Raw genomic sequence first — 21,128 nt, 5'->3', positions numbered from 1 at the left:
CCCCACTCATGCAATTTTCTTAATGGCTATAGGACTAGTTAGGTTTTCTACTTATTTTTTGAATCATTTTGGTAAGTAACGTTTTCTAAGAAATGTGTCCATTTTGTTTAACTCTGAAATTTTTGGTATAAAATGTTCATAAATATTCTTATAGGCATACAATTTTTATAAGGATCCTGTTTGCAGGATCTATAGTGGTATCACCATTTATTTCTGGTGTTATTTATGCCTTCCTTTCCTTTTTTTGATAATTTTTTCCCAGAGGTTTGTTTTTGTTTCACAGTGTCTTTCTCTTTATTATTAATTTGCTTTTTTGGAATTTTGTGGGGACTTTTTTGCTGCTTCTGTTTTATTGTGATAGCTACTTAGGTTATTAATTTTCAGTCTCCTGCTTTTGAATACAGTACTTAAAACCTTACATTTTTCTCAAAGTATTATTCAGCTGCATCCTTCAAGTTTTGATATGTAATCATAATTTTTATTCAGTTTAAAATGTTTTCTAATTTCAACTAGAAGTGTGCTTCTTAACATGGGGAAATTTTAGTTATTACTGATACCTAGCTTAATTACGTTATGGTCAGAGAATATGCTCTATGAGATTTTTGCTCCTTTGAAATTTGTTGACACTTGCTTTATGGCTCAGTGTATAGTCAGCTTTTGTTATGTTAATGTTTCGTGTACTTGAAAGGAATGTATGCTGCAGTTGGTAGGTACAATTTTATATACACGTCCATTAAGATCAAGGTATCCTGTTAATCCTGTTGTTCAGAACTTCTATATCCTTATTGATGTTTTGACTGCTTATTCTGTCAATTACCGAGTGAAATGTATTAATATCTTTCAATATTATTGTGCACCTGTTTATATTTTACTTTAGTTTTGAGTAAACTGAATAAAACTGAATAAAAATTAGTTTTGAGAGTTTTGCTTTATATATCTTGAGACAATCTTTTTAGATGCATAGTTTTTAAACTATTACATATTTCCTGGGGCATTGAACTTTTGTACTGATACGAAGCAACTTTTTTCTAGTAATATCTTTAAAAGTATAATGTATCTGATATTGATAATTATATTTAAAAAATCTTTACATGTTAAAAGCTGTTGTACCAGCTTGCCTGCCTGCCTGCCTGCCTTCCTTCCCTCCTTCCTTCCCTCCTTCCTTCCTTCCCTCCTTCCTTCCTTCCCTCCTTCCTTCCTTCCCTCCTTCCTTCCTTCCTTTCTCTCTCTCTTTCCTTCCTTCCTCCCTCCCTCCCTCTCTTCCTCCCTCCCTCCCTCCCTTTCCTTCCTTTCCTTTCTTTTTTTTTTAGATAATGTTTCGCTCTTATTGCCTAGGCTGGAGTGCAACGGTGTGATCTTGGCTCACCGCAACCTCTGCCTCCTGGGTTCAAGCGATTCTTCTGCCTCAGCCTCCCAAGTAGCTGGGATTATAGGCATGTGCCACCATGCCCAGCTAATTTTGTATTTTTTTTTTTTTTTTTTTAGTGGAGACGGGGTTTCTCCATGTTGGTCCAGCTGGTCTTGAACTCCCGACCTCAGGTGATCCACCCACCTCTGCCTCCCAAAGTGCTGGGATTGTGGGCGTGAGCCACCGTGCCTGGCTTTGCTTTGCTTTGCCTTGCCTTTTGCCTTTTTGCCTTTTGCCTTTGGCCTTTCCTTCCCTTTCCTTTTTTTTTTTTTTTTCTGATACAGGGTCTTACTCTGTCACCCAGGCTGGAGGGCAGTGGCACAATTATGGCTCACTGCAGCCTTGACCACCTGGGCTCCAGTGATCCTCCCACCTTAGCCTCTTGAGTAGCTGGGACCACAGATATATGCCACCATGTCTGGCTAATTTTTGTATTTTGTGTCAAGACAGGATTATGCCATGTTGCCCAGGCTGGTCTCAAACTCCTGAACTCAAGGGATCCACCACCTGCCTCGGCCTCCCATAGTGCTGTGATTACAGCATGAGCCACCATGCCAGGTCCATCTGGGTTTTTTTTTTTTTTTTTTGAGTTGAAGTTTTGCTCTTGTTACCCAGGCTGGAGTGCAGTGGTGCGATCTTGGCTCACTGCAATCTCTGCCTTCTCTGGGTTCAAGTGATTCTCCTGCCTTAGCCTCCCAAGTAACTGGTATTACAGGCATGTGCCACCACACTCAGCTAATTTTGTATTTTTATCAGAGATGGGGTTTCACCATGTTGGTCAGGCTGGTCTCAAACTCTTGACCTCAAGTGATCCACCCTCCTCGGCCTCCCAAAGTGCTGGGATTATAGGCATGAGCCACTGTGCCCAGCCCAGTTTTCTTTTAATTAGTATTTGCCTGTCATATCTTTGTGTATGTTTTTACTTTCACTGTTTCTCTCTTTACATGATTTTTGTGTCATATAGGTAGATTAAAATATTAAATCTGATAATCTTTATTAACAGGAGCATTTAATCCTTTATGTTTAATACAGTTATGGATATATTTGATTTAAAATTTACCATCTTAACAGTGGACTTTGGGGACCCGGGGGAAAGGGTGGGAGGATGATGAGGGATAAAAGACTTGACTTTGGGTACAGTGTACACTGCTCGGGTGATGGGTGCACCAAAATCTCAGAAATCACCACTAAAGAACTTATTTTATGTAACCAAACACCACGTGTTCCCCAAAAAGCTATTAAAATTTTTAAAAAAGCAAATTAAAAAGTTTGCCATCTTGTTTTATACTTTCTACTTATCCTTACTTATTTATTTATTTTTTTCTTTTTTGAGACGGAGTGTCACTCTGTCACCAGGCTGGAGTGCAGTGGCTTGATCTTGGCTCACTGCAACTTCTGCCTCCCAGGTTCAAGTGATTCCCTCAGCCTCCCAAGTGGCTGGGACAACAGACATGCACCACCACGCCTAGCTAATTTTTTGTATTTTAGTAGAGATGGGGTTTCACCATGTTGGCCAGGCTGGTCTTGAACTCCTGACTTCAAGCAATCCACCTGCCTCGGCCTCCCAAAGTGCTGGGATTACAGGTGTGAGCCACCGTGCCCAGCCATCTGTGTAGCTTTTTGCATCTCAGCCTTCCATTTGGGATTGCTTTTCTTCTGCCTAAAGTTCATCCTATAGATTTTCCTTAGTGATAGTTTGTTGGAGGTATACTTTCAGTTTTTCTTTGCCTGAAAATGCCTTTAGCTTTATTCTTTGATACTTTCATTGTGTGTTTACTAGGTTGGCAGTTAGTTTCTTTCAGCTGATTGAAGATATTGTTCTATTGTTTTCTAGCTTTCATTATTGCTGTACAGATATTAGCCATGAGTCCTTTATTTACCTAGGTGATTTTAAGATATTTTTCTTTGGTATTGTATACCTTTACTATGATGTAGCTAGGTATGGATTTCTTTTTGTTTATTCTGGTTGACATTTTCTGGGTTTTTGAGTGTTATTGTTTTTATCTGATTCTGGAAAATTTCCATCTATTATCTGTTTAAGCATTTGTTTTGTTCATCCCTTCTCCTTCTCCAACTAAATGTATGCTTGATGTTCTTAATTTAGTTTTTTATGTACTTTTTGTCTTGTTGTCTTTTGTGTTGCATTCTGGATAATTTCTAGTGATATATTTTGTTGTTTCCCAATTTTCTCTTAAACGATGTCTACTCTACTTTAAAACCCTTGATTTTTTCTACTTTAAAATCCCTTGATTTAAAAATAAACTTTCTAATGAAGTGTAATACACACTAAAAATGCAAGTATCATAACAACATGGCTTGATTAATTTTCTGAATATATCTGTGTAATCAGCACTCTTACAAGAAACAGAACTACTAGTACCTTAAAAGCCCCTCTTTTGCTCCCTTTCAGCCATATTTCTTCTAGAGTAATCTGAATTTCTACCACATAGATTGTTATATGTTTCATACTTGTATAAGGAATCATAAGGTAGGTATTCTTTGTTTCTGACCTTTTTCATTTAGCATTGTTTGTGAGACTCATTTGTATTTCTGTGTGATTAGTAGATTGGTCATTCTCTTTGCTATTTAGTATTTTTTTGTGTTAATATACCACAGTTTATTCATTCTGCTATTGATTGGCATTTAGGTACTTTGCAATTTTTGCCCATTATTAATAGTGCTGCTATAAACATTGCAATATTCTTTTATTAGACATATGGATATATGTCTGTTGTTTTCTTGAATTTTTTATATCTGTGTGTATATGTGTGGATATCCTTATTTACTATTTATAGAAGTTCTATTTGTTTCTTAAATCTGCCATGTTACTTTTTATGGTGTTCTATTCCTTGCAAATCTTTCCAAACTTGCCCTTTTTTCTTTCTTTAAACATATAGTTAATGTTTGATAATTATAATATCTAAAGTTTTGACTTGTCCCTTTCTGGTGTTTATTGTATTTTACTGGTTCTCACTCATCATGCTTTGTTTTCATATGTGCCATTCATTGTGCTTGAAAAAGGTATTGGTAGAAATAATTTGAGACCTAGAATGAAGCTGCCTTTCTGCAGAGAGGATTTGCATTTGCTGCCTCAAGGAGCTAGGGACTACTTTAAATTAAATTCACAGTTTGAGGTTTTTGGGAATATCCATTTGACTTGAATTCCAACTGTAAGTCCATGTGAGGGCTGATTATTTCTGGCTTCCTTCTGGATAATCATGAGTATGTAGCCTTTGTGGTTCCAACTTAATGTGAAGAGGGTCTCCTGTAAGACATTCCACCTTGGATGAGCTCTGGGCTTTCTGTTTTCTTCTCATTGTGAAGACATTGAAACCAAACTTCAGATTTGCCTGGATTGTCAAATGACTTTAAGATAAAAGAACCTACTGTTCCTGCAGTTCTCTGCTTACCTTTTGGAGTTTCTGTTTTATTTCAGTTTTGGCCTAGTAATTATATACTATCTCATAGCTCTTCAATGTTGCTAAGGTTTTTTTGCTTTTAAGCCAGCATGTTTAGTTGTTTTTGATAGTAGGATTGATCTCAGTTAGCCTACTATTGCTAAGGATAACAAGTTCTTGATTTATATTTCAGAAGGTTATCTGTGGATTTTGTGTGGGGAATACATACAAAATGGCTGATTGGGAGGTAAAAGAGGGCCAAGGGCAGAAACCAGAGACCAATTAGGAATGTTGGTATAGTACAAGTGAGAAATGAAAATGGTTTGGATTAGGGTGTACTTAGAAGGAAAGGGCAATAGGATTTGTTGAGGGTTCAACATAGGACATGACAGAAACAGAGCAGTCAGGGATATCTCTTAGGCCTTTTCATGATCAGCAGGAAAAGTGGAGGTGCTGTTTCTTGGGATGGAGAAGACTAGGAGGAGCAGATTTGGGGAGATAAATCCAGAGTTCAGTTTGAGAATGTTATGTTTGAGATGCCTATTAGGCATCCATGTGGAGATGTTGAGTAGGAATTTGGAGAGATGTCTGGAGTTCAGAATAGAGGTCTGCCCTAGAAGTATGTATTTGAGAATCATTAGTGTATAAATGACTTAAAGCCATGAGTTAATGAGACCATCTGGGAAGTGAATATAGTAAAGGAAGTTTAAAGCATGATCCCTGGGAAGTTGGATGTTTAGAGTTTGAGAATATGAGGTGGATTCAGCAAAAGGGATTGAGAAGGGGGCAGTCAATGAGGCATTAAAGCCAAGGGAGAGTGGTGCCCCAGAAGTCAAAAGAAGAAAGTATTGCAAGGAGACAATAATCAGCTGTGTCATATGCTACTGAAAGTTTGAGTACATTGCTGTTACTGAGAGTTGAGAGTTGATTGTTATATTTGGAAAACATTTACTTTTTTAGTGGCTTTAATGAGAACTGATTGAATAAAGAGGTGGAAATAAAAGTCAGACTGAAGGTGGGCTCAAGAGAGAATGGTTACTGAGAGAAGTGTAGCTACAAAGGAGAACAGAGAAATGGGGCAGTAGCTAGAAGGGAATATGGGAATGGGGCTGAGGGAGAAGGATTTTTTGTATTAATGACAGGAATTGTTACTGCAAGTTTGTATGCTGGTAAGAATGGTCCTTTAGGTGAGAAGAATTGATATGGGGGATTAGGGGCCAGTGCAAGAACAGAGAAGGAAATGGAGTCCAGTACACAAGTAGAGAGGTTACCCATAGAGAGGAACATGGACAGCTCATTCATAGTAGAAGGAGGTTCAGGTTCAAGTGCAAGTGGATTGGTAGAAGTAGTAATGGGACAATGTTTCTATTTTCTCAAAGAAACAATGTCATTTCCTGACAGTAGGGAGGGAGGAAAGTGAAGAAGGCTTGAAAAGTGAGGAATGTTGAACATAGTGTTTTTGTTTCTTCCTAGATATGTTTACATTCTGTTAAGAGGTGGAGTAATCTAGTTAAAGTAAAATTTTGAAAACTTCCTTATAATTATGTTGAACTACTACAAAATATTTTTAAAATATATAACAAAAATTCGTTATAAAGGATTCATGAGTAGAAATTCCGTCCCCTAAATGTTTTGTAAATGAATTTTATAAAGTTATAAAAATATTGACTCTTGAAAGATTATTTGGAAAACAGGAAGAAACACCTCCTTTCCAAATCATCTATATTCCTACTACCTATGCATAACCCCTACTCTTAGGTCCCTCCCATTGTTTTTCTTTTTAATGCCAAGTTGTTTGTTTTTAAAAAGAACAGTTATAGTCATGCTTCATAAGCAATTTGTCATTCTATGCTTATCAGCTAGCCCTATACATATTTTTCCATGTTATTACATACTTTTTATAACCATCAAACAGTTGGGTCATTATTTGCTGAATAATACCCTATTGTTGGACATTTAGGTTAACAGTTTTTAGTTGTTCCATATAATCATTTTGAATAAATGTTCCTAAGAAACTCATTGTATACATACCTTTCATTACTTGATAAGCTGTGTCATATTTTTTAATCACATAACTTAGAAAATAATTCTGGCTTGACATTTTATTGTGACTTTATAGTCACACTTTGTTAAAGTAGATTCTCTTTCCTAATTTTACTAATTATATGTTAGGTTTAAAGTCAATGCATGGAGGTGGGTGAGGTGGCACACTCCTTTAGTCCCAGCTACTTGGGAGGCTGAGGCAGGAGGATTGGATGTTGAGGCCAGCCTGGACATCATAACGAGACCCTCATCTCTGAAAACAAAAAACAAAAACATCAAAAACTGTTAAAATTGGTACAAGGAAACAATGTGTGTCCTGGAAGTATTGGTATAACTTTAATACTATAATGATAATTTTATACCAAATTTTAGAGTATATATTAAAAGTAAGAAACATTAATATTTTTAATAGGTTGATCCAAGGATTAGTTTTGGATCATGGTGCCCGTCATCCAGATATGAAGAAGCGAGTAGAAGATGCATTTATCCTTATTTGCAACGTTTCACTAGAATATGAAAAAACGTACGTGTTACTTTCTCTTTATAACTTTTGAAATTTTTTTTCTAAAGGTGTTTTAAAATCTTTCTTTCCTTCCAGATATTTGGTGTAGACTATTTCTACCTTTTTTCCTTTTTTCTCCTGCCTTTACTAGCTGGTTTTTATTAATCTTTTAGAGAGGTGAGCTCTGGTTTCTTTTATAAGACTGCAGAAGAGAAAGAGAAATTGGTAAAAGCTGAAAGAAAATTTATTGAAGATAGAGTACAAAAAATAATAGACCTGAAAGACAAAGTCTGTGCTCAGTCCAATAAAGGATTTGTCATCATTAATCAAAAGGTGAGAAAGAAAGTTTAGATTTTAGTTATTTGTAAAAGTTCTTAAGCATTTCTTGAAGTGTGGTCTGTGGACCCCTAAGAATCCCTAAGACTTTTTCAGAGAGTCTGTGAGGTCAAAAACTATTTTCATAATAATAAACACACCTTTTACATTGTGTTGACATTTGCAATGATGCTGCAAAAGCAATATGTAAAACTGCTGGCACTTTAGCACAAATCGAAGCAGTAGCACCAAGCTATATTAGTAGTCATTGCATTCTTTATTGCCATACCACCACACACTTGCAGTGAAAAAGAAAAGGCAGTATCATTTAAGAATGTCTTGATGAAATGGTAAAACTTATTAATTTTATTAAATTTTATCTTAAATATTCATCCTTTTATTATTATGTGTGACAAAATATGAAGTATGCACAAAGCACTCTTTTTTTTTTTTTCTTTTTTTTTTTTTGAGACAGGGTCTTGTTCTGTCATCCAGCTGGAGTGCAGTGGCACACTTACAGCTCACTACAGCCTTGACCTTCTGGGCTCAAGTGATCTTTCTGCCTCAGCTTCCCAAGTAGCCAGGACTACAGATGTGCATCACCATGCCTGGCTAATTTTTAAGTTTTTTCGTAGAGACTGGGTGTTGCCATGTTGTGCAGGCTGGTCTCAAGTGATCCTCTTGGCTTGGCCTCCTAAAGTGTTGGGATTATGGGGCTAGGAACTACAAAGCTCTTCTGTTGCATACCAAAATGTGATGGTTGTCTTGAAGGAAAGCACTTGTGTAATTGTTTGAATTGCAAGGTAAACTAAACACTTTTTCATGGAATGCCACTTTTACCTGGAAGAATGACTGACAGAAAAACTGTCGTTATCTAGATATGGCTATTTGGTAGATTTCTCTCAAAAATGAATGAAGAAATTCTGTGACTTAAAACAACTGACAGTATTTGTTGCCAATAACATTTGAACTTTTAAACAAAAATTAGAATTTCGGAAAACTTGTATCTGCCATGTGAACTTGACAGCTTTCCAATACTTAAAAGACTTTCCTGATAATATTGGTGATATTAACAAAAGTGAGTTTTTGTTCACTGAGTTAGGCAAAGTTTCCACATGTATAACGTGACACAGTTTCTACATGTATAACATAACATGTTATACATGAAATGTGTCAACATGTGGAAACTTTGCCTAACTCAGTGAACTAATGCTATCTATCTACTCGACTAAAAATGCATGATTTTTATAAAATCATACCTGGATGAATAATCCATTCAGTGTGCAAGTTACACTAACGTGTTTTAATGTGAGATAGTATGAAAAGTTCGTTGCTGTGGTTCCATAGTGAAACTAACCTTTGAGAAACTATTACTTGTTGAGTTTTGGTATAGTATCAAAGAAGAATTTCCATAGTTATCTGAAAAGGCTATTAAAATATTATTCCCTTTACAATATTTATCTGTGTGGGGCCAGATTTTCTTCATAAACTTGAACCAAAATAACATATCATTCCAAACTGAATACTGAATCAGATATGAGAATCCAGTTGTTTTCTATGAAAAACATTGAAGAGATTTGCAAAAATGTAAAGTAATGCCACTGCTAGCTCACTATATATATTTTTGTTTTCAAAAGTGTAGTAAATTTTCAGTTAAAATGTTATGTATATTAACATGAAATGGGCTTATTATTTAAATGAATTAATAAATATTTTACAAGTTTATCAGTTTTTGTAATATGATAAATATTATAGATAGAGCTTACATAAGCAAAAGCTCTTTGGGTACTTAATAATTTTTAAGAGAATAAAGTAGTGCTGAGACCAAAAGGTTTGAGAAATACTGGTTTAAAACTTGTTTATAATTTTTATATTAATTTGATTATAGGGAATTGATCCATTTTCCTTAGATACTCTTGCAAAACATGGAATAGTAGCTCTTCGCAGAGCAAAAAGAAGAAATATGGAAAGGTAAGCTTGCAGGTAATTATATATCCTAAGTTTTTAACAGAGTAAATGGAAACTATCCCATGTGTTTTCCTTTTAGCTTATGTGTAAATGTTGTTGAACAAAACAGTGGCATAAAAAAATCCAAATTTTGTTTTTAGTTTCAGTAAATAATTGAACTGTCAAAAAGCAAGGTTGTTAACCTACTGCAGAACTTTGTTGAAGTATAAGGAAAGTTTTTATCTTTTTAAAACAGATTTTAAAAACAAAACAATACAACATAATATAGCATGATCTCACTTTTATATATGGAATCCAAAAAAGTTGAACTCATAGAAGTAGATAGTAGAATGGCAGTTACCAGGGGCTGGGGCAGTGGGAGGGGAGGGGCACTGGGGATATGTGGGTCAAAGGATACAAAATTTCAGTTAGTTAGGAAGAATAAATTCAAGAGATCTATTGTTCAACATGGCAACTATTGTTAATAACAATATATTGTTCTTTTTAAAAATCTTTTGCAAACCCACCCAAGAATGCACAATGTGTTGGATTCTTGAAAAATGCAGATTTTAAGTGTTCTTATCACAAAAAATGGCTAAATCAAGCCTCACATAGGCAATGAGTATGTTTATTAGCTTGATTTAGCCATTCCACAGTGTATACATATTTAAAAACATCATCATGTTGAACTCGATGAATATAGACAATTTTATTGTCAATTAAAAACCCAAAACAATACAATACAGTAACAATGCAGTCTTCTGCATTAAATATCTTTTTTCCTCTAAGAAATTAGTATTTATATTTTCCATAATCAAGCTATGGTGACATATGTGTAATTTCAGACTCTCTCTTGCTTGTGGTGGAATGGCTGTGAATTCTTTTGAAGATCTCACTGTAGATTGCTTGGGACATGCTGGTCTTGTGTATGAGTATACGTTAGTGAGTATTTCTGTGAATAGTGGTTGTAAAGTGAATACTAAGCCCCCTTTTTTAAAAGAAAGATACTACTTGACCTTTTATTTCATGTTTTGTGTTTTAAGATCTAATTCACAGAACAGATTTTACAGTTTATTTACCTAAATGTTTGGTAAGAGTTCAGATATAACTTAACTCCCTTTAAACATATCTTTAGTTATGCTTGATAAGAAAAATTCGAATGAAGATTGTATTCTAGTATAAATTGTTGATTTTATAATGACATTAAATATTAAAGTTCTGTATTTTTGTGCCACCCATTAGGGTGAAGAAAAGTTCACTTTTATCGAGGAGTGTGTTAACCCTCACTCTGTTACCTTGTTGGTTAGAGGACCAAATAAGCATACTCTCACACAAATCAAGGATGCCATAAGAGATGGACTTCGTGCTATCAAAAATGCCATTGAAGATGGTAAGCTCTTTCTTGTGATTGATATGAACCTCACATATATGTGTGTATATATGTATATATACACACACACACACACCCCTATGTATGTATACATATATTTTTAGACAGAGTCTCCCTCTGTTGCTCAGGCTTTAGTGCAGTGGTGTGATCTCAGCCCACTGCAACCTCCACCTCCCAAGTTCAAGCAATTCTTCTGCCTCAGCCTCCCAAGTAGCTGGGATTACAGGTGTGCACCACCACACCTGGCTAATTTTTTGTATTTTTAGTAGAGATAGGGTTTCCTCCATGTTGGCCAGGCTGATCTAGAACTCCTGGGCTCAAGTGGTTTGCCTTCCTTGGCCTCCCAAAGTGCTGAAATTACAGGTATGAGCCACCATGCCTGGCCTTTAATTTTTTTTAAATTTTATTTTTAAATTTTAATCTATTTATTTATTTTGAGACCAGGTTTTGGAACTGGCTAATTTTTGTATTTTTGGCAGAGATGAGGTTTCACCATGTTGCCAAGGTTGGTCCTGAACTCCTGGGCTCAAGGAATCCACTTGCCTTGGCCTCCCAGAGTGCTGGGATTACTGGCATGAGCCACTGCACCTGGCTGCAAACCATATATATATATATATATATATATATTTTTTTTTTTTTTTTTTCCCCTCAAGACAGGGTCTTGCTCTGTCACCCAGGCTAGAGTACAGTGGCGCAATCATGGCTCACTGCAGCCTCAAACTCCTGTGCTCAAGTGATCCTCCCACCTCAGCTGGACGATAGGTGCATGCCACCACACCTGGCTAATTTTTGAATTTTTTTTGTAGAGATGAGATCCCTCTATGTTGCCCAGGCTGGTCTTGAACTCCTGGCCTCAAGCAGGTTTCCCCTCTCAGCCTCCCAGAGTGCTGGGATTTGTAGGCATGAGCCACCACATTCAGCCCATGTTGAGCATCTTTTAATGTGTTTATTCGCCCTCCATATATCTTTGGTGAATTTTCTGTTTAAATCTTTTGCCCTTTTAAAAAATTGGATTGTTGGCCAAGCACAGTGTCTCCCACCTATAATTCCAGCACTTTGAGAGGCCAAGGTGGGAGGATTGCTTGAGCCCAGGAGTTAGAAACCAGCCTGGGCAACATAGCAAGGCCATGACTCTACACACACACACAAATAGCCAGGCATGGTGGTCTGTACCTGTAGTTCCAGCTACTTAGGAGGCTGAGGCAGGAATATCACTTGAGCCCCAAGAGTTTGAGGTTACAGTAATGTAAGCTATGATCACACCACTGCACTCCAGCCTGCGCGACAGAGCGAGACCCTGTTTCCAGAAAAAAAAAAAAAAAAAAAGGAAAGAAAAAAAATTGTGTTAGTTTTCTATTGTTGAGTTTGAGAGTTCTTTGTGTATATTTTGGGTACAAGTGCTTTTTCAGATATATGTTTGGCAAATTTTTCTCCTCTATGGCTTATTTTATTATTAACAGTGCCTTTCAAAGAGGAGTTCTTAATTTTGATGAAGTCTAATTTATTATTTTTATTCTCTCATGGATTATGCTTTTGGTGTGGTATCTAAAAAATCTTTACCTAACCTAGGGTCACAAATATTTTTCTCTAAAAGTGTTGTAGTCTTATGTTTTACATTTAGGTCTGTGATTCATTTTAAGTTAATTTTTGTATATGGTACAAATATGGATACAAGTTCATTTTTTCATATAAAGGTATCAGATTATTTTAGTCTTATTTGCTGAAAAGACTTTCACCACTGAATTGCCTTTTCTCGTGTATAAAAAATCAGTTTTTCATATTTGTGTAGTTCTATCTCTGTGCTCTTTTTTCTGTTCTACTGATGCATTTGTCTATTTTAATGTTAATATGATATTGTCCTGACAACTGTAGCTTTATAATAAATCTTGAAATCAGTATTGTTAACTCTCATTTTTTTAAAAGTCATTTTGGTCATTCTAAGTCTTTGGCATTTCCATATGACTTCCATATGAATTTTAGAATCAGCTTGTCAGTTTCTACCAAAAAGACTGCTGCTGGGATTTTGATCAGAACTTTTTTTTTTAGAAAGGATCTTACTCTGTCACTCAGGCTGGAGTGCAGTGGCGTGATCATGGCTCACTGCAGACTCGACCTACTGAGTTCAAGTGACTCTCCCACCTTAGCTTCCCAAGTAGCTGGAACCACAAGCATGTACTACCATGCCTGGTTAATTATTTTTTTATTTTTTATTTTCTGTAGAGACAACGTCTCATTATGTTGTTGCCCAGACTGGTCTCAAACTCCTGGGCTCAAGCGATCCTCCCGCCTTGGCCTCCCAAAGTGCTGGGATTACAGGTGTGAGCCACTACACCCCGCTTGAATGGAATTTTATTAAATCTGTAGATCGATTTGGGGATAGTTGATATTTTAATAATGAGCCTTCTAACTCATGAATGTCATCTTATCTATTTATTTGACTCTTCTTGAATTTATCTCAGCAGTATTTAATAGTTCTTAGTATATGAGCCTCACACACTTTTTTCCATATTTATCTCTATGTATTTCATTTATTTTGTTGCTATTGTGTATGTTATTTTTAAAATTTCAATTTCTGATTGTTGTTTGCTAATATATAGAAATATATTTTATTTTTGTACATTGATCTTGAATTCTGCAACCTTGCTAAATCACAATTAGCTTTCTTATAGGCTTCATTGAATTGTTTATATAAGTGATTACGTTGTCTGCTAATACAGTTACTTTTTTCTTTCCAATATGGATATTTAAAAATTTTCTCCCTTATTTCATGGGCCAGAACCTCCAGTATAATGTTGACTAGAAATAATGAAAATGGACATCCTTTCCTCATTCCTCATCTTAGGGGGAAAACATTCAATCTTTCTCCATTACGTATGATGTTAGCTGTAGGTTTTTACTAGGTTGAGGAAGTTCTCCCTTCTGCACCTAGTTTGCTGACAGTTTTTAATCAAGAATAAATGCCAGGCTGGGCGCGGTGGCTCATGCCTGTAATTTCAGCACTATGGGAGGCCGACGCGGGTGGATCACCTGAGGTCAGGAGTTTGAGACCAGCTTGGCCAACATGGTGAAACTCTGTCTCTACTAAAAATACAAACATTAGCTGGGCATGGTGGCAGGCACCTGCAATCTGTGTCTCGTGAGGCTGAGGCAGGAGAATTGCTTGAACCTGGGAGGCAGAGGTTGTAGTGAGCCAAGATCACGCCACTGGACTTCAGTCTGGGCAACAAGAGTGAAACTTCTTGTTTTTTTTTTTTTTTTGTCAACACACACACACACACACACAAGAATAAATGCCAAATGCTTTTTGTGCATCTATTGAGATGATCATATGATTTTTCTCAGTTTTTTTTTTTTTTTTTTTTGAGATGGAGTCTCACTTTGTTGCCTAGGCTGGAGTGCCATGGCGCAGTCCTGGCTCACTGCAACCTCTGCTTCCCAGGTTCAAGCGATTCTCCTGTGTCAGCCTCCTGAGTAGGTGGAATTACAGGCACGCACCACCATGCCAAGGTAATTTTTGTATGTTTTAGTAGAAATGGAGTTTCACCATGTTGGCCTGGCTGGTCATGAACTCCTGACCTCAGGTGATCTGCTTGCCTTGGCCTCCCAAAGTTCTGGGATTACAAGTGTGAGCCACTGCACCCAGCCCTCATTTAGTTTTTTAATGCAGTAAATTACATTGATTGGTTCAAATGTCAAACCTTACATTCTTGGGATAAACCATACTTAGTTATAATGCATTTTACTTTTTAAAAAATTAATGAATTACATTTTTTAAAATTATTTTTTAAACTGTGGTAAATATACATAACATAAAATTTGCAGTTTAACAATTTTTAAGTGTACAGTTCAGTGTTAGTAAGTGCATTCACATTGTTGTGTAACCATTATCACCACCCATCTCCAGAACTTTTTTCCCTTGCAAAACTGAAACTCTGTACCCATTAAACAATAACTCTTCATTCCCTACCCACCTCCCCAGCCCTGGGTAACCAACATTCTACTTTCTGTCTCTGTGAGTTTACTCTATGTATCTCATATAATTGGAATCATGCAGTTTTTGTCCTTTGTCTGGCTTATTTCACTTTGCATAGTGTCATCAAAGTTCATTCATGTTGTAGCATGTGCCAGAATTTCTTTCCTTTTTACCATTGAATAATATTCTATTGTATGTATATATCACATTTTATTTGTTATTGGAAACGTGTTCCATTTACCTTTTGACTATTGTGAATAATGCTACTATGTGTATTCTCCTTTTAATGTATTATTTGATTTAATTGGCTAACATTTTTTTAAGAATTTTTACATCTGTATTCATAAGGAGTATTGGTCTGTGTATATTTTTTCTTGTAATGTTTTTATCTTTTTTGGTGTTAGAACAATGCTGTACTCATAGAGTGAATTGGAAAGTTTTTCTCGTTCAAATTTCTGAAAATGTAAAGTTGTTGTGGAGAATTGGTATTATTTGTATTATTTCTTTCTTAAATGTTTGGTAGACTGTCAATAAAGCCATCTGATCCTTGGAGTTTTCTTTGTGGGAAAGCTTTTAATGACACATTCAATTTTTTTTTAATAGACATAGGGCTATAAAGGGTTTTGTTTTTTTTGAGTGAGCTTTAGTGGTTTGTAGTCTTTCAAGAATTTGTCCACTTCATCTAAGTTAAGATCATCAACTACTATCTATGAGCTAAATCTGGTTTGCTGCCTATTTTGGTAAATAAAGTTTTACTGGAATGTGGCCATACTCATTTGTCTATGTATTATCTATGGCTATTTTTGTGTTACAGTGGCAGAGTTGAATAGTTGCAAAAGAAATGGTATGGCCTGAAAAATATTAACTGGCCTTTTGCAGAAAGTACTAACTTCTGATCTACAGTTTCAACTTCATTGTCATAAAGTTGATCATCATATTCATTTATTACTCTTTTTAATATCTGTAGAATCTGTAGTGATGTAACTTTTCTCATTTCTGACATTTATCATTTGATTAATTTCCACTTTCATTCTAATTATTTCCTTTCTTTTACTTATGTTAGGTTTCATTTGTGCTTCCTTTTCTAGTTTTTTTTTTTTTTCTTTTTGAAACAGAGTCTCGATCTGTCGCCTAGGCTGGAGTACAGTGGCATGGTCATGGCTCACTGCAGCCTTGACTTCCCAGGCTCAGGCAGTCCTCCCACCTTAGACTCCTAAGTAGCTGGGATTACAGGTGTGTGCCACCACACCTGGCTAATTGTTGTGTTTTTTATAGAGATGGAGTCTCACTGTGTTGCCCAGGCTGGTATTGAATTTCTGGGCTCAAGTGATCTATCTGCCTTGGCCTCCCAAAGTGCTGGGATTATAGGAATGAGCCACCAGACCCTGCTCTTTTCTAGTTTCTTAAGGTGGAAGCTGGGGTCATTCATTTGAGAACTTTCTCCATTCCTAATATAGGTGTTTCGTGATATAAATTTCTCTTTAAGTACTGCTTTAGGGATGCTAAAATTTTGATATGTTGTGTTTTGACAGGGAATGGGATCAGGGAAATTTTCAAAGGTTCTAGTAATCTCTTTCTTAAGCTGGGTGGTAGGTACATGGATATATTTGTTTATTTGTACATTTATTCTTTATATCTTACACATATAAATATTCTTTTGAGTATATTCTGTATTTAACAAGGAACTTTTAAAAAATGTGAATGGGAGGTAATGATGTAATAATCTGGTGGGTAAACAGCTCTGAGCAGTTACATTGTGAAGTGAAGCCAAGAAAGGGGGTAGTAAGTTTAAAATGATGTGAGATAAAAGGGGAGATTGTTTCCGTATTGTTTTGTTTTAAAGCAAGTTTGCTGATTTAAATAAGAGTCATAAACTTTATGAAACCATACAAGTAGCAGATATAAAAGTCATATACTGATGTGAAATTTGATGTGTTTAACCAAAACTCTTGCTTTAGAATAATAATACCACTTAATTTTTTTCTTAGATAGCAGTTTAAGTTATGCTCCAGCACCAAAAACAAATACTTCATTGAGTTCCAAGAATTCCCTATCAAAAACTAGGGACAAATTATCTTGGCCTAAAAAATTTTCATGTCAGATATTGTAATCAGTTACCTGTCAATATAAATTATAAATAACTACCTCTTAAAAGTAGTCATAAAGCCGGGTGTGGTGGCTTACGCCTGTAATCCCAGCATTTTGGGAGACGGAGGTGGGTGGATCACTTGAGGTCAGGAGTTCAAGACCAGCCTGGCCAACATGGTGCCCCCCCCCCCCCCCCCGGTATCTATTAAAAATACAAAAATTAGCTGGGTGTGGTGGTGCACGCCTGTAATTCCAGCTACTTAGAAGGCTGAGGTAGGAGGATCGCTTGAACCTGGGAGGCAGAGGTTGGAGTGAGCCGAGATCGTGCCACTACACCTCCAACCTAGGTGACAGAGTAAAACTCCATCTCAGAAAAAAAAAAAAAAAGTAGTTATAAAAGAGTAAGATGAAGGTAAAAAGAAATTATTCTTGTTTACCAGAGGATAAGCAGCGAAATAAGCTATTTGCAGCCAGTTATCTGTACTATGCGTATTTATTTAATGACATATAACTTCAGGATGTTTCATAAGATAACTGAGTAATTACTAAGCCGTGCAATTTATTTGGTTTTTGTAGATAATACAACACACTTAAATAGTGAATTGCTTTTCTCTCTCTCTCTCTCTGTCTCTCTCTCTCTCTTTTTTGGTCTTTATGGCATGTCTTGCCAATCATATTTTTTCTCTCCAATAGGTTGTATGGTTCCTGGAGCTGGTGCAATTGAAGTGGCAATGGCTGAAGCTCTCGTTACATATAAGAACAGTATAAAAGGAAGAGCTCGTCTTGGAGTCCAGGCTTTTGCTGATGCCTTACTCATTATTCCCAAGGTACAACTACCCTTTCGGCCAAATAACAACTGGTTAGACATAAAGGTGTTTAATTACAAATTGCCCATATTATCTGATAGTTAATGGAGTAGACAGGTATTTATATTCATTTCCTTACACAGTTTTCTCTTAGATATTTCACAACTAAAGCAGGGAAACTTTTGGGATAACAGCCCAGAATCCTTGTACAATCTCATGAAATAGCCAACTTACCCCCTTGCTTCTTTCTCTGAGTTCCAAAAATTAAAGCAGCTCCAAATATTTCCTTCAGAAATGACTCATGATTAATCATAATGAAAAAGTTTAGAATTTAAAATTTAGTTAGATTTTATGGTACATCTTTGTTTTGTTAGTGGTATCCAAATGTAATCAATTTAAATTGTGGAGAGTGAGGGCTTGAGGCTATTTAGCATTCCTAGATACAACCTTACATTTGTCATCATCATTTTAATTCCTAGAAAAAGAGAAAACAGAATTTTTCCATGTGGCAACCTAAGAACAGAAAGCAACCATTCCTTTCTCCTTGCCTTAATTGGTTTCAAACCACCTTAGAAATATAGTAAAATTACTTCAAAGATGCTATTACCGTGAATTAAAACATTATTAACAATGCCAGCAAAATCTCTTTGCTAATTTTTATTAGAATTTTTCATAATTTGTGAAATCTTTGTGAATTAGATTTCTATTTTTTCTTTCTCCAGAGTAGCAAAGTCAGTATGATCTTGTTGTTGACAGAAAGTGGTAACCCCAGTGTACACTGGTGGTACCTTTTTCCTCATCAGCTGGTGATTTGGGACCACTTGGAAATGAGCCTGGTTTGGAGTGCGGGTATCTCCAACCCTGTTACCACAGGTCGTGACTCTCCTCATGAAGATGAGGGGCACAAAGGTGCTGCAAATATTCTGGTTTCCTTAGCAAGTGCCTATGAAGAATTGGAGGGCATGTGACTAGCAGCACTAGAGGAAACAACAATATCATTCTACTTCCTTCCACACTAAAAAAAAAAAAAAACACCTTTTGCAAGGAGGGAAATTAATGTAGTAGAGTGGAAATGGGGGAACTCTGATGTCCTCAGAATTTACTGTGATGTGCATAGGGGCAATGTTTAAATATAAAAAGTACTAGATAGATGAAATAATAATTTGATTTAGATTGAAAGTGGAATTTTTCAAAAGGAGATGATTGTCATGTTATAGATGTGTTTTTACAAGAGTAAAGAGTATTTTGATATTTGAGATATGTGAAGGTATTATGCATATATATTTATTATTATTTTTATTCCTAAAGGTTCTTGCTCAGAATGCTGGTTATGACCCACAGGAAACACTAGTAAAAGTTCAGGCTGAGCATGTCGAGTCAAAACAACTTGTGGGCATAGATTTGAATACAGGTAAGAAAGGGAAGGAAAATTAGCTGCTTAATAAAGAGGCTATTCTTTAGTTACCCAGATCTTATAGTAAAGAAGTAAAGATTTGGGTAACTTTAATATTTAAATTTTGGATGCCTTTAGTTTATTTTTGAGCTTCTTAAAAAATGTTCATTTGTTTGAGAAATAGTTATTGAGTGCTTGTTTTCCTCTTGGGCTTCACACAGAACAAAACAGACAAAAAATCTGCCCCTGGGAGCTTATGTTGTAGTGGGAGAAGGTAGGCAGTAAATAATAACTTTAATAAATAAACTCCTTCAGCATCTTAGAAAGAAATGAATTACATGAAAAAAAGAGTGGTTTACCAATGATGATGAACACTAGTACAGGAGGGTGGAAAGAGAACGGCAGCTTAAAGAGGTTGGTCATGGTAGGCATCATCAAGATGTCTGTTGAAAAAAAGTGGAAGGAAATGAGGAAATCAGCCATGTAGGCAACTGGAGTTAAGTGTTCTAGGGAAAGAGAACAGCCAGTGGAAAAGCCAGTGTCTGATGTTTTTGAGGAAGGAGGTGAGAGAGGTGACAGAAGGTCAGATCATGCAGGGGCATTTGGCCCAGCTCAGAACTTTGGCTTTTACTTTAGAGGAGCAGGGAGCAATTTTGAGCAGAGGTGTGACATGGCCTAATTAATTAATTTATGAGGCAGTCTCATTCTGTCTCCCATGCTGTGGAGTGCAGTGGCGCGATCCCGGTTCACTGCAACCTCTGCCTCCCGGGTTCAAGCAATTCTCCCTCAGCCTCCGGAGTAGCTGGGAATATAGGTGTCTGCTGCCACGCCTGGCTAATTTTTGTATTTTTAGTGGAGACAGGGTTTCACCATGTTGGCCAGGCACATGGCCTAATTCTGTTTTAAGAGAATCACTCTGGCCACTCTCCACTCTGTAGAGAAGTCAGCTGAATAAGTAGAAGGTTGGAGTTGCAATCAACTGTGGTGGAGAAGACTGGCTGGAGCAGGTTGTGGGTGAGAGGATATTAACATTCAGGTTTGGCAGAGTCAAGGTTGAAGCATCTGTAATCTTTTAATTAAAAAAGTTGGATATATGGGTCTGGAATTCAAGGAAGAGATCTGGGTTGGAGATTAAAACTTGAGAGTCAGGCTGGGTGCAATGGCTCACGCTTGTAATTCCAGCACTCTGGGAGGCCAAGGTGGGTGGATCACTTAAGGTCACGAGTTCAAGACCAGGCTGGCCAACATGGTGAAACCCCATCTCTACTAAAAATGCAAAAATTAGCCAGGGATGATGGCAGGCACCTGAAATCCCAGCTACTTGGGAGGCTGAGGCAGGAGAATTGCTTGAACCCAGGAGGCAGAGGTTGCAGGGAGCCAAGATTACACCACTGCACTCCAGCCTGGGTGACTGAGCAAGATCTCTGTCTCAAAAACAAAAACAAAACACCAAAAAAAAAAAGAAAAAAGAAAACAAAAAACAAAAACACCCAAAAAACCTTGCGAGTCATCAGATATGTATGGTTTAAATCTAAAAGTCTGGATGAGATCACCTAGGGATTAAGGGTAGAGAGAAAAGAGGCTAGGACTGAACTTTTGGGTACTCCAACATTAAGAGGTGAGAGAGGAAGAGGAAGAACCAGCAAAGTAATCAGAAAAGGAGCCACTAGTGCAAAAGAAAGAAAACCAGAGGAGTGTGGTATCCTGGAAGATAACAAAGAGTAGGCCGGAGAGTGTGATCAACTGTGTTAAATACTGATAGATGAGGCCTGAGAATCAACCATTGGATTTAATAATATGGAGGTCATTGATGACCTTGACAAAAGTAGTTTTGGTGTAGTGTATTAAATATTTTTAGAAGATAT

The 21,128-nt window shown here is 36.6% G+C and overlaps 1 protein-coding gene across 14 annotated transcripts in view; it reads left to right on the top strand.

Annotated features, from left to right (window-relative positions):
• Window positions 1-21,128, top strand: part of CCT6B (chaperonin containing TCP1 subunit 6B) — a 153,213-nt gene that overhangs the window by 30,452 nt on the left and 101,633 nt on the right. For 13 of the 14 annotated variants that reach the window (XM_074019006.1, XM_074018999.1, XM_065531223.2 and 10 more), the window contains 7 exons: window positions 7,262-7,372; window positions 7,525-7,684; window positions 9,555-9,637; window positions 10,459-10,555; window positions 10,856-11,003; window positions 17,758-17,891; window positions 19,179-19,281. In XM_074019006.1, the coding sequence (XP_073875107.1) occupies window positions 7,308-7,372; window positions 7,525-7,684; window positions 9,555-9,637; window positions 10,459-10,555; window positions 10,856-11,003; window positions 17,758-17,891; window positions 19,179-19,281 (790 nt within the window). In that variant the 5' untranslated portion in view covers window positions 7,262-7,307. The remainder of the gene's footprint in view (window positions 1-7,261; window positions 7,373-7,524; window positions 7,685-9,554; window positions 9,638-10,458; window positions 10,556-10,855; window positions 11,004-17,757; window positions 17,892-19,178; window positions 19,282-21,128) is intronic. The other variant, XR_012425531.1, reaches the window with a different exon arrangement.

Source organism: Macaca fascicularis, chromosome 16 (assembly GCF_037993035.2).
Source record: "Macaca fascicularis isolate 582-1 chromosome 16, T2T-MFA8v1.1".
NCBI classification, from domain to species: domain Eukaryota; kingdom Metazoa; phylum Chordata; class Mammalia; order Primates; family Cercopithecidae; genus Macaca; species Macaca fascicularis.
The sequence above is the reverse complement of the archived record's forward strand: the minus strand, read 5'-3'. Positions and strand labels throughout refer to the sequence as shown.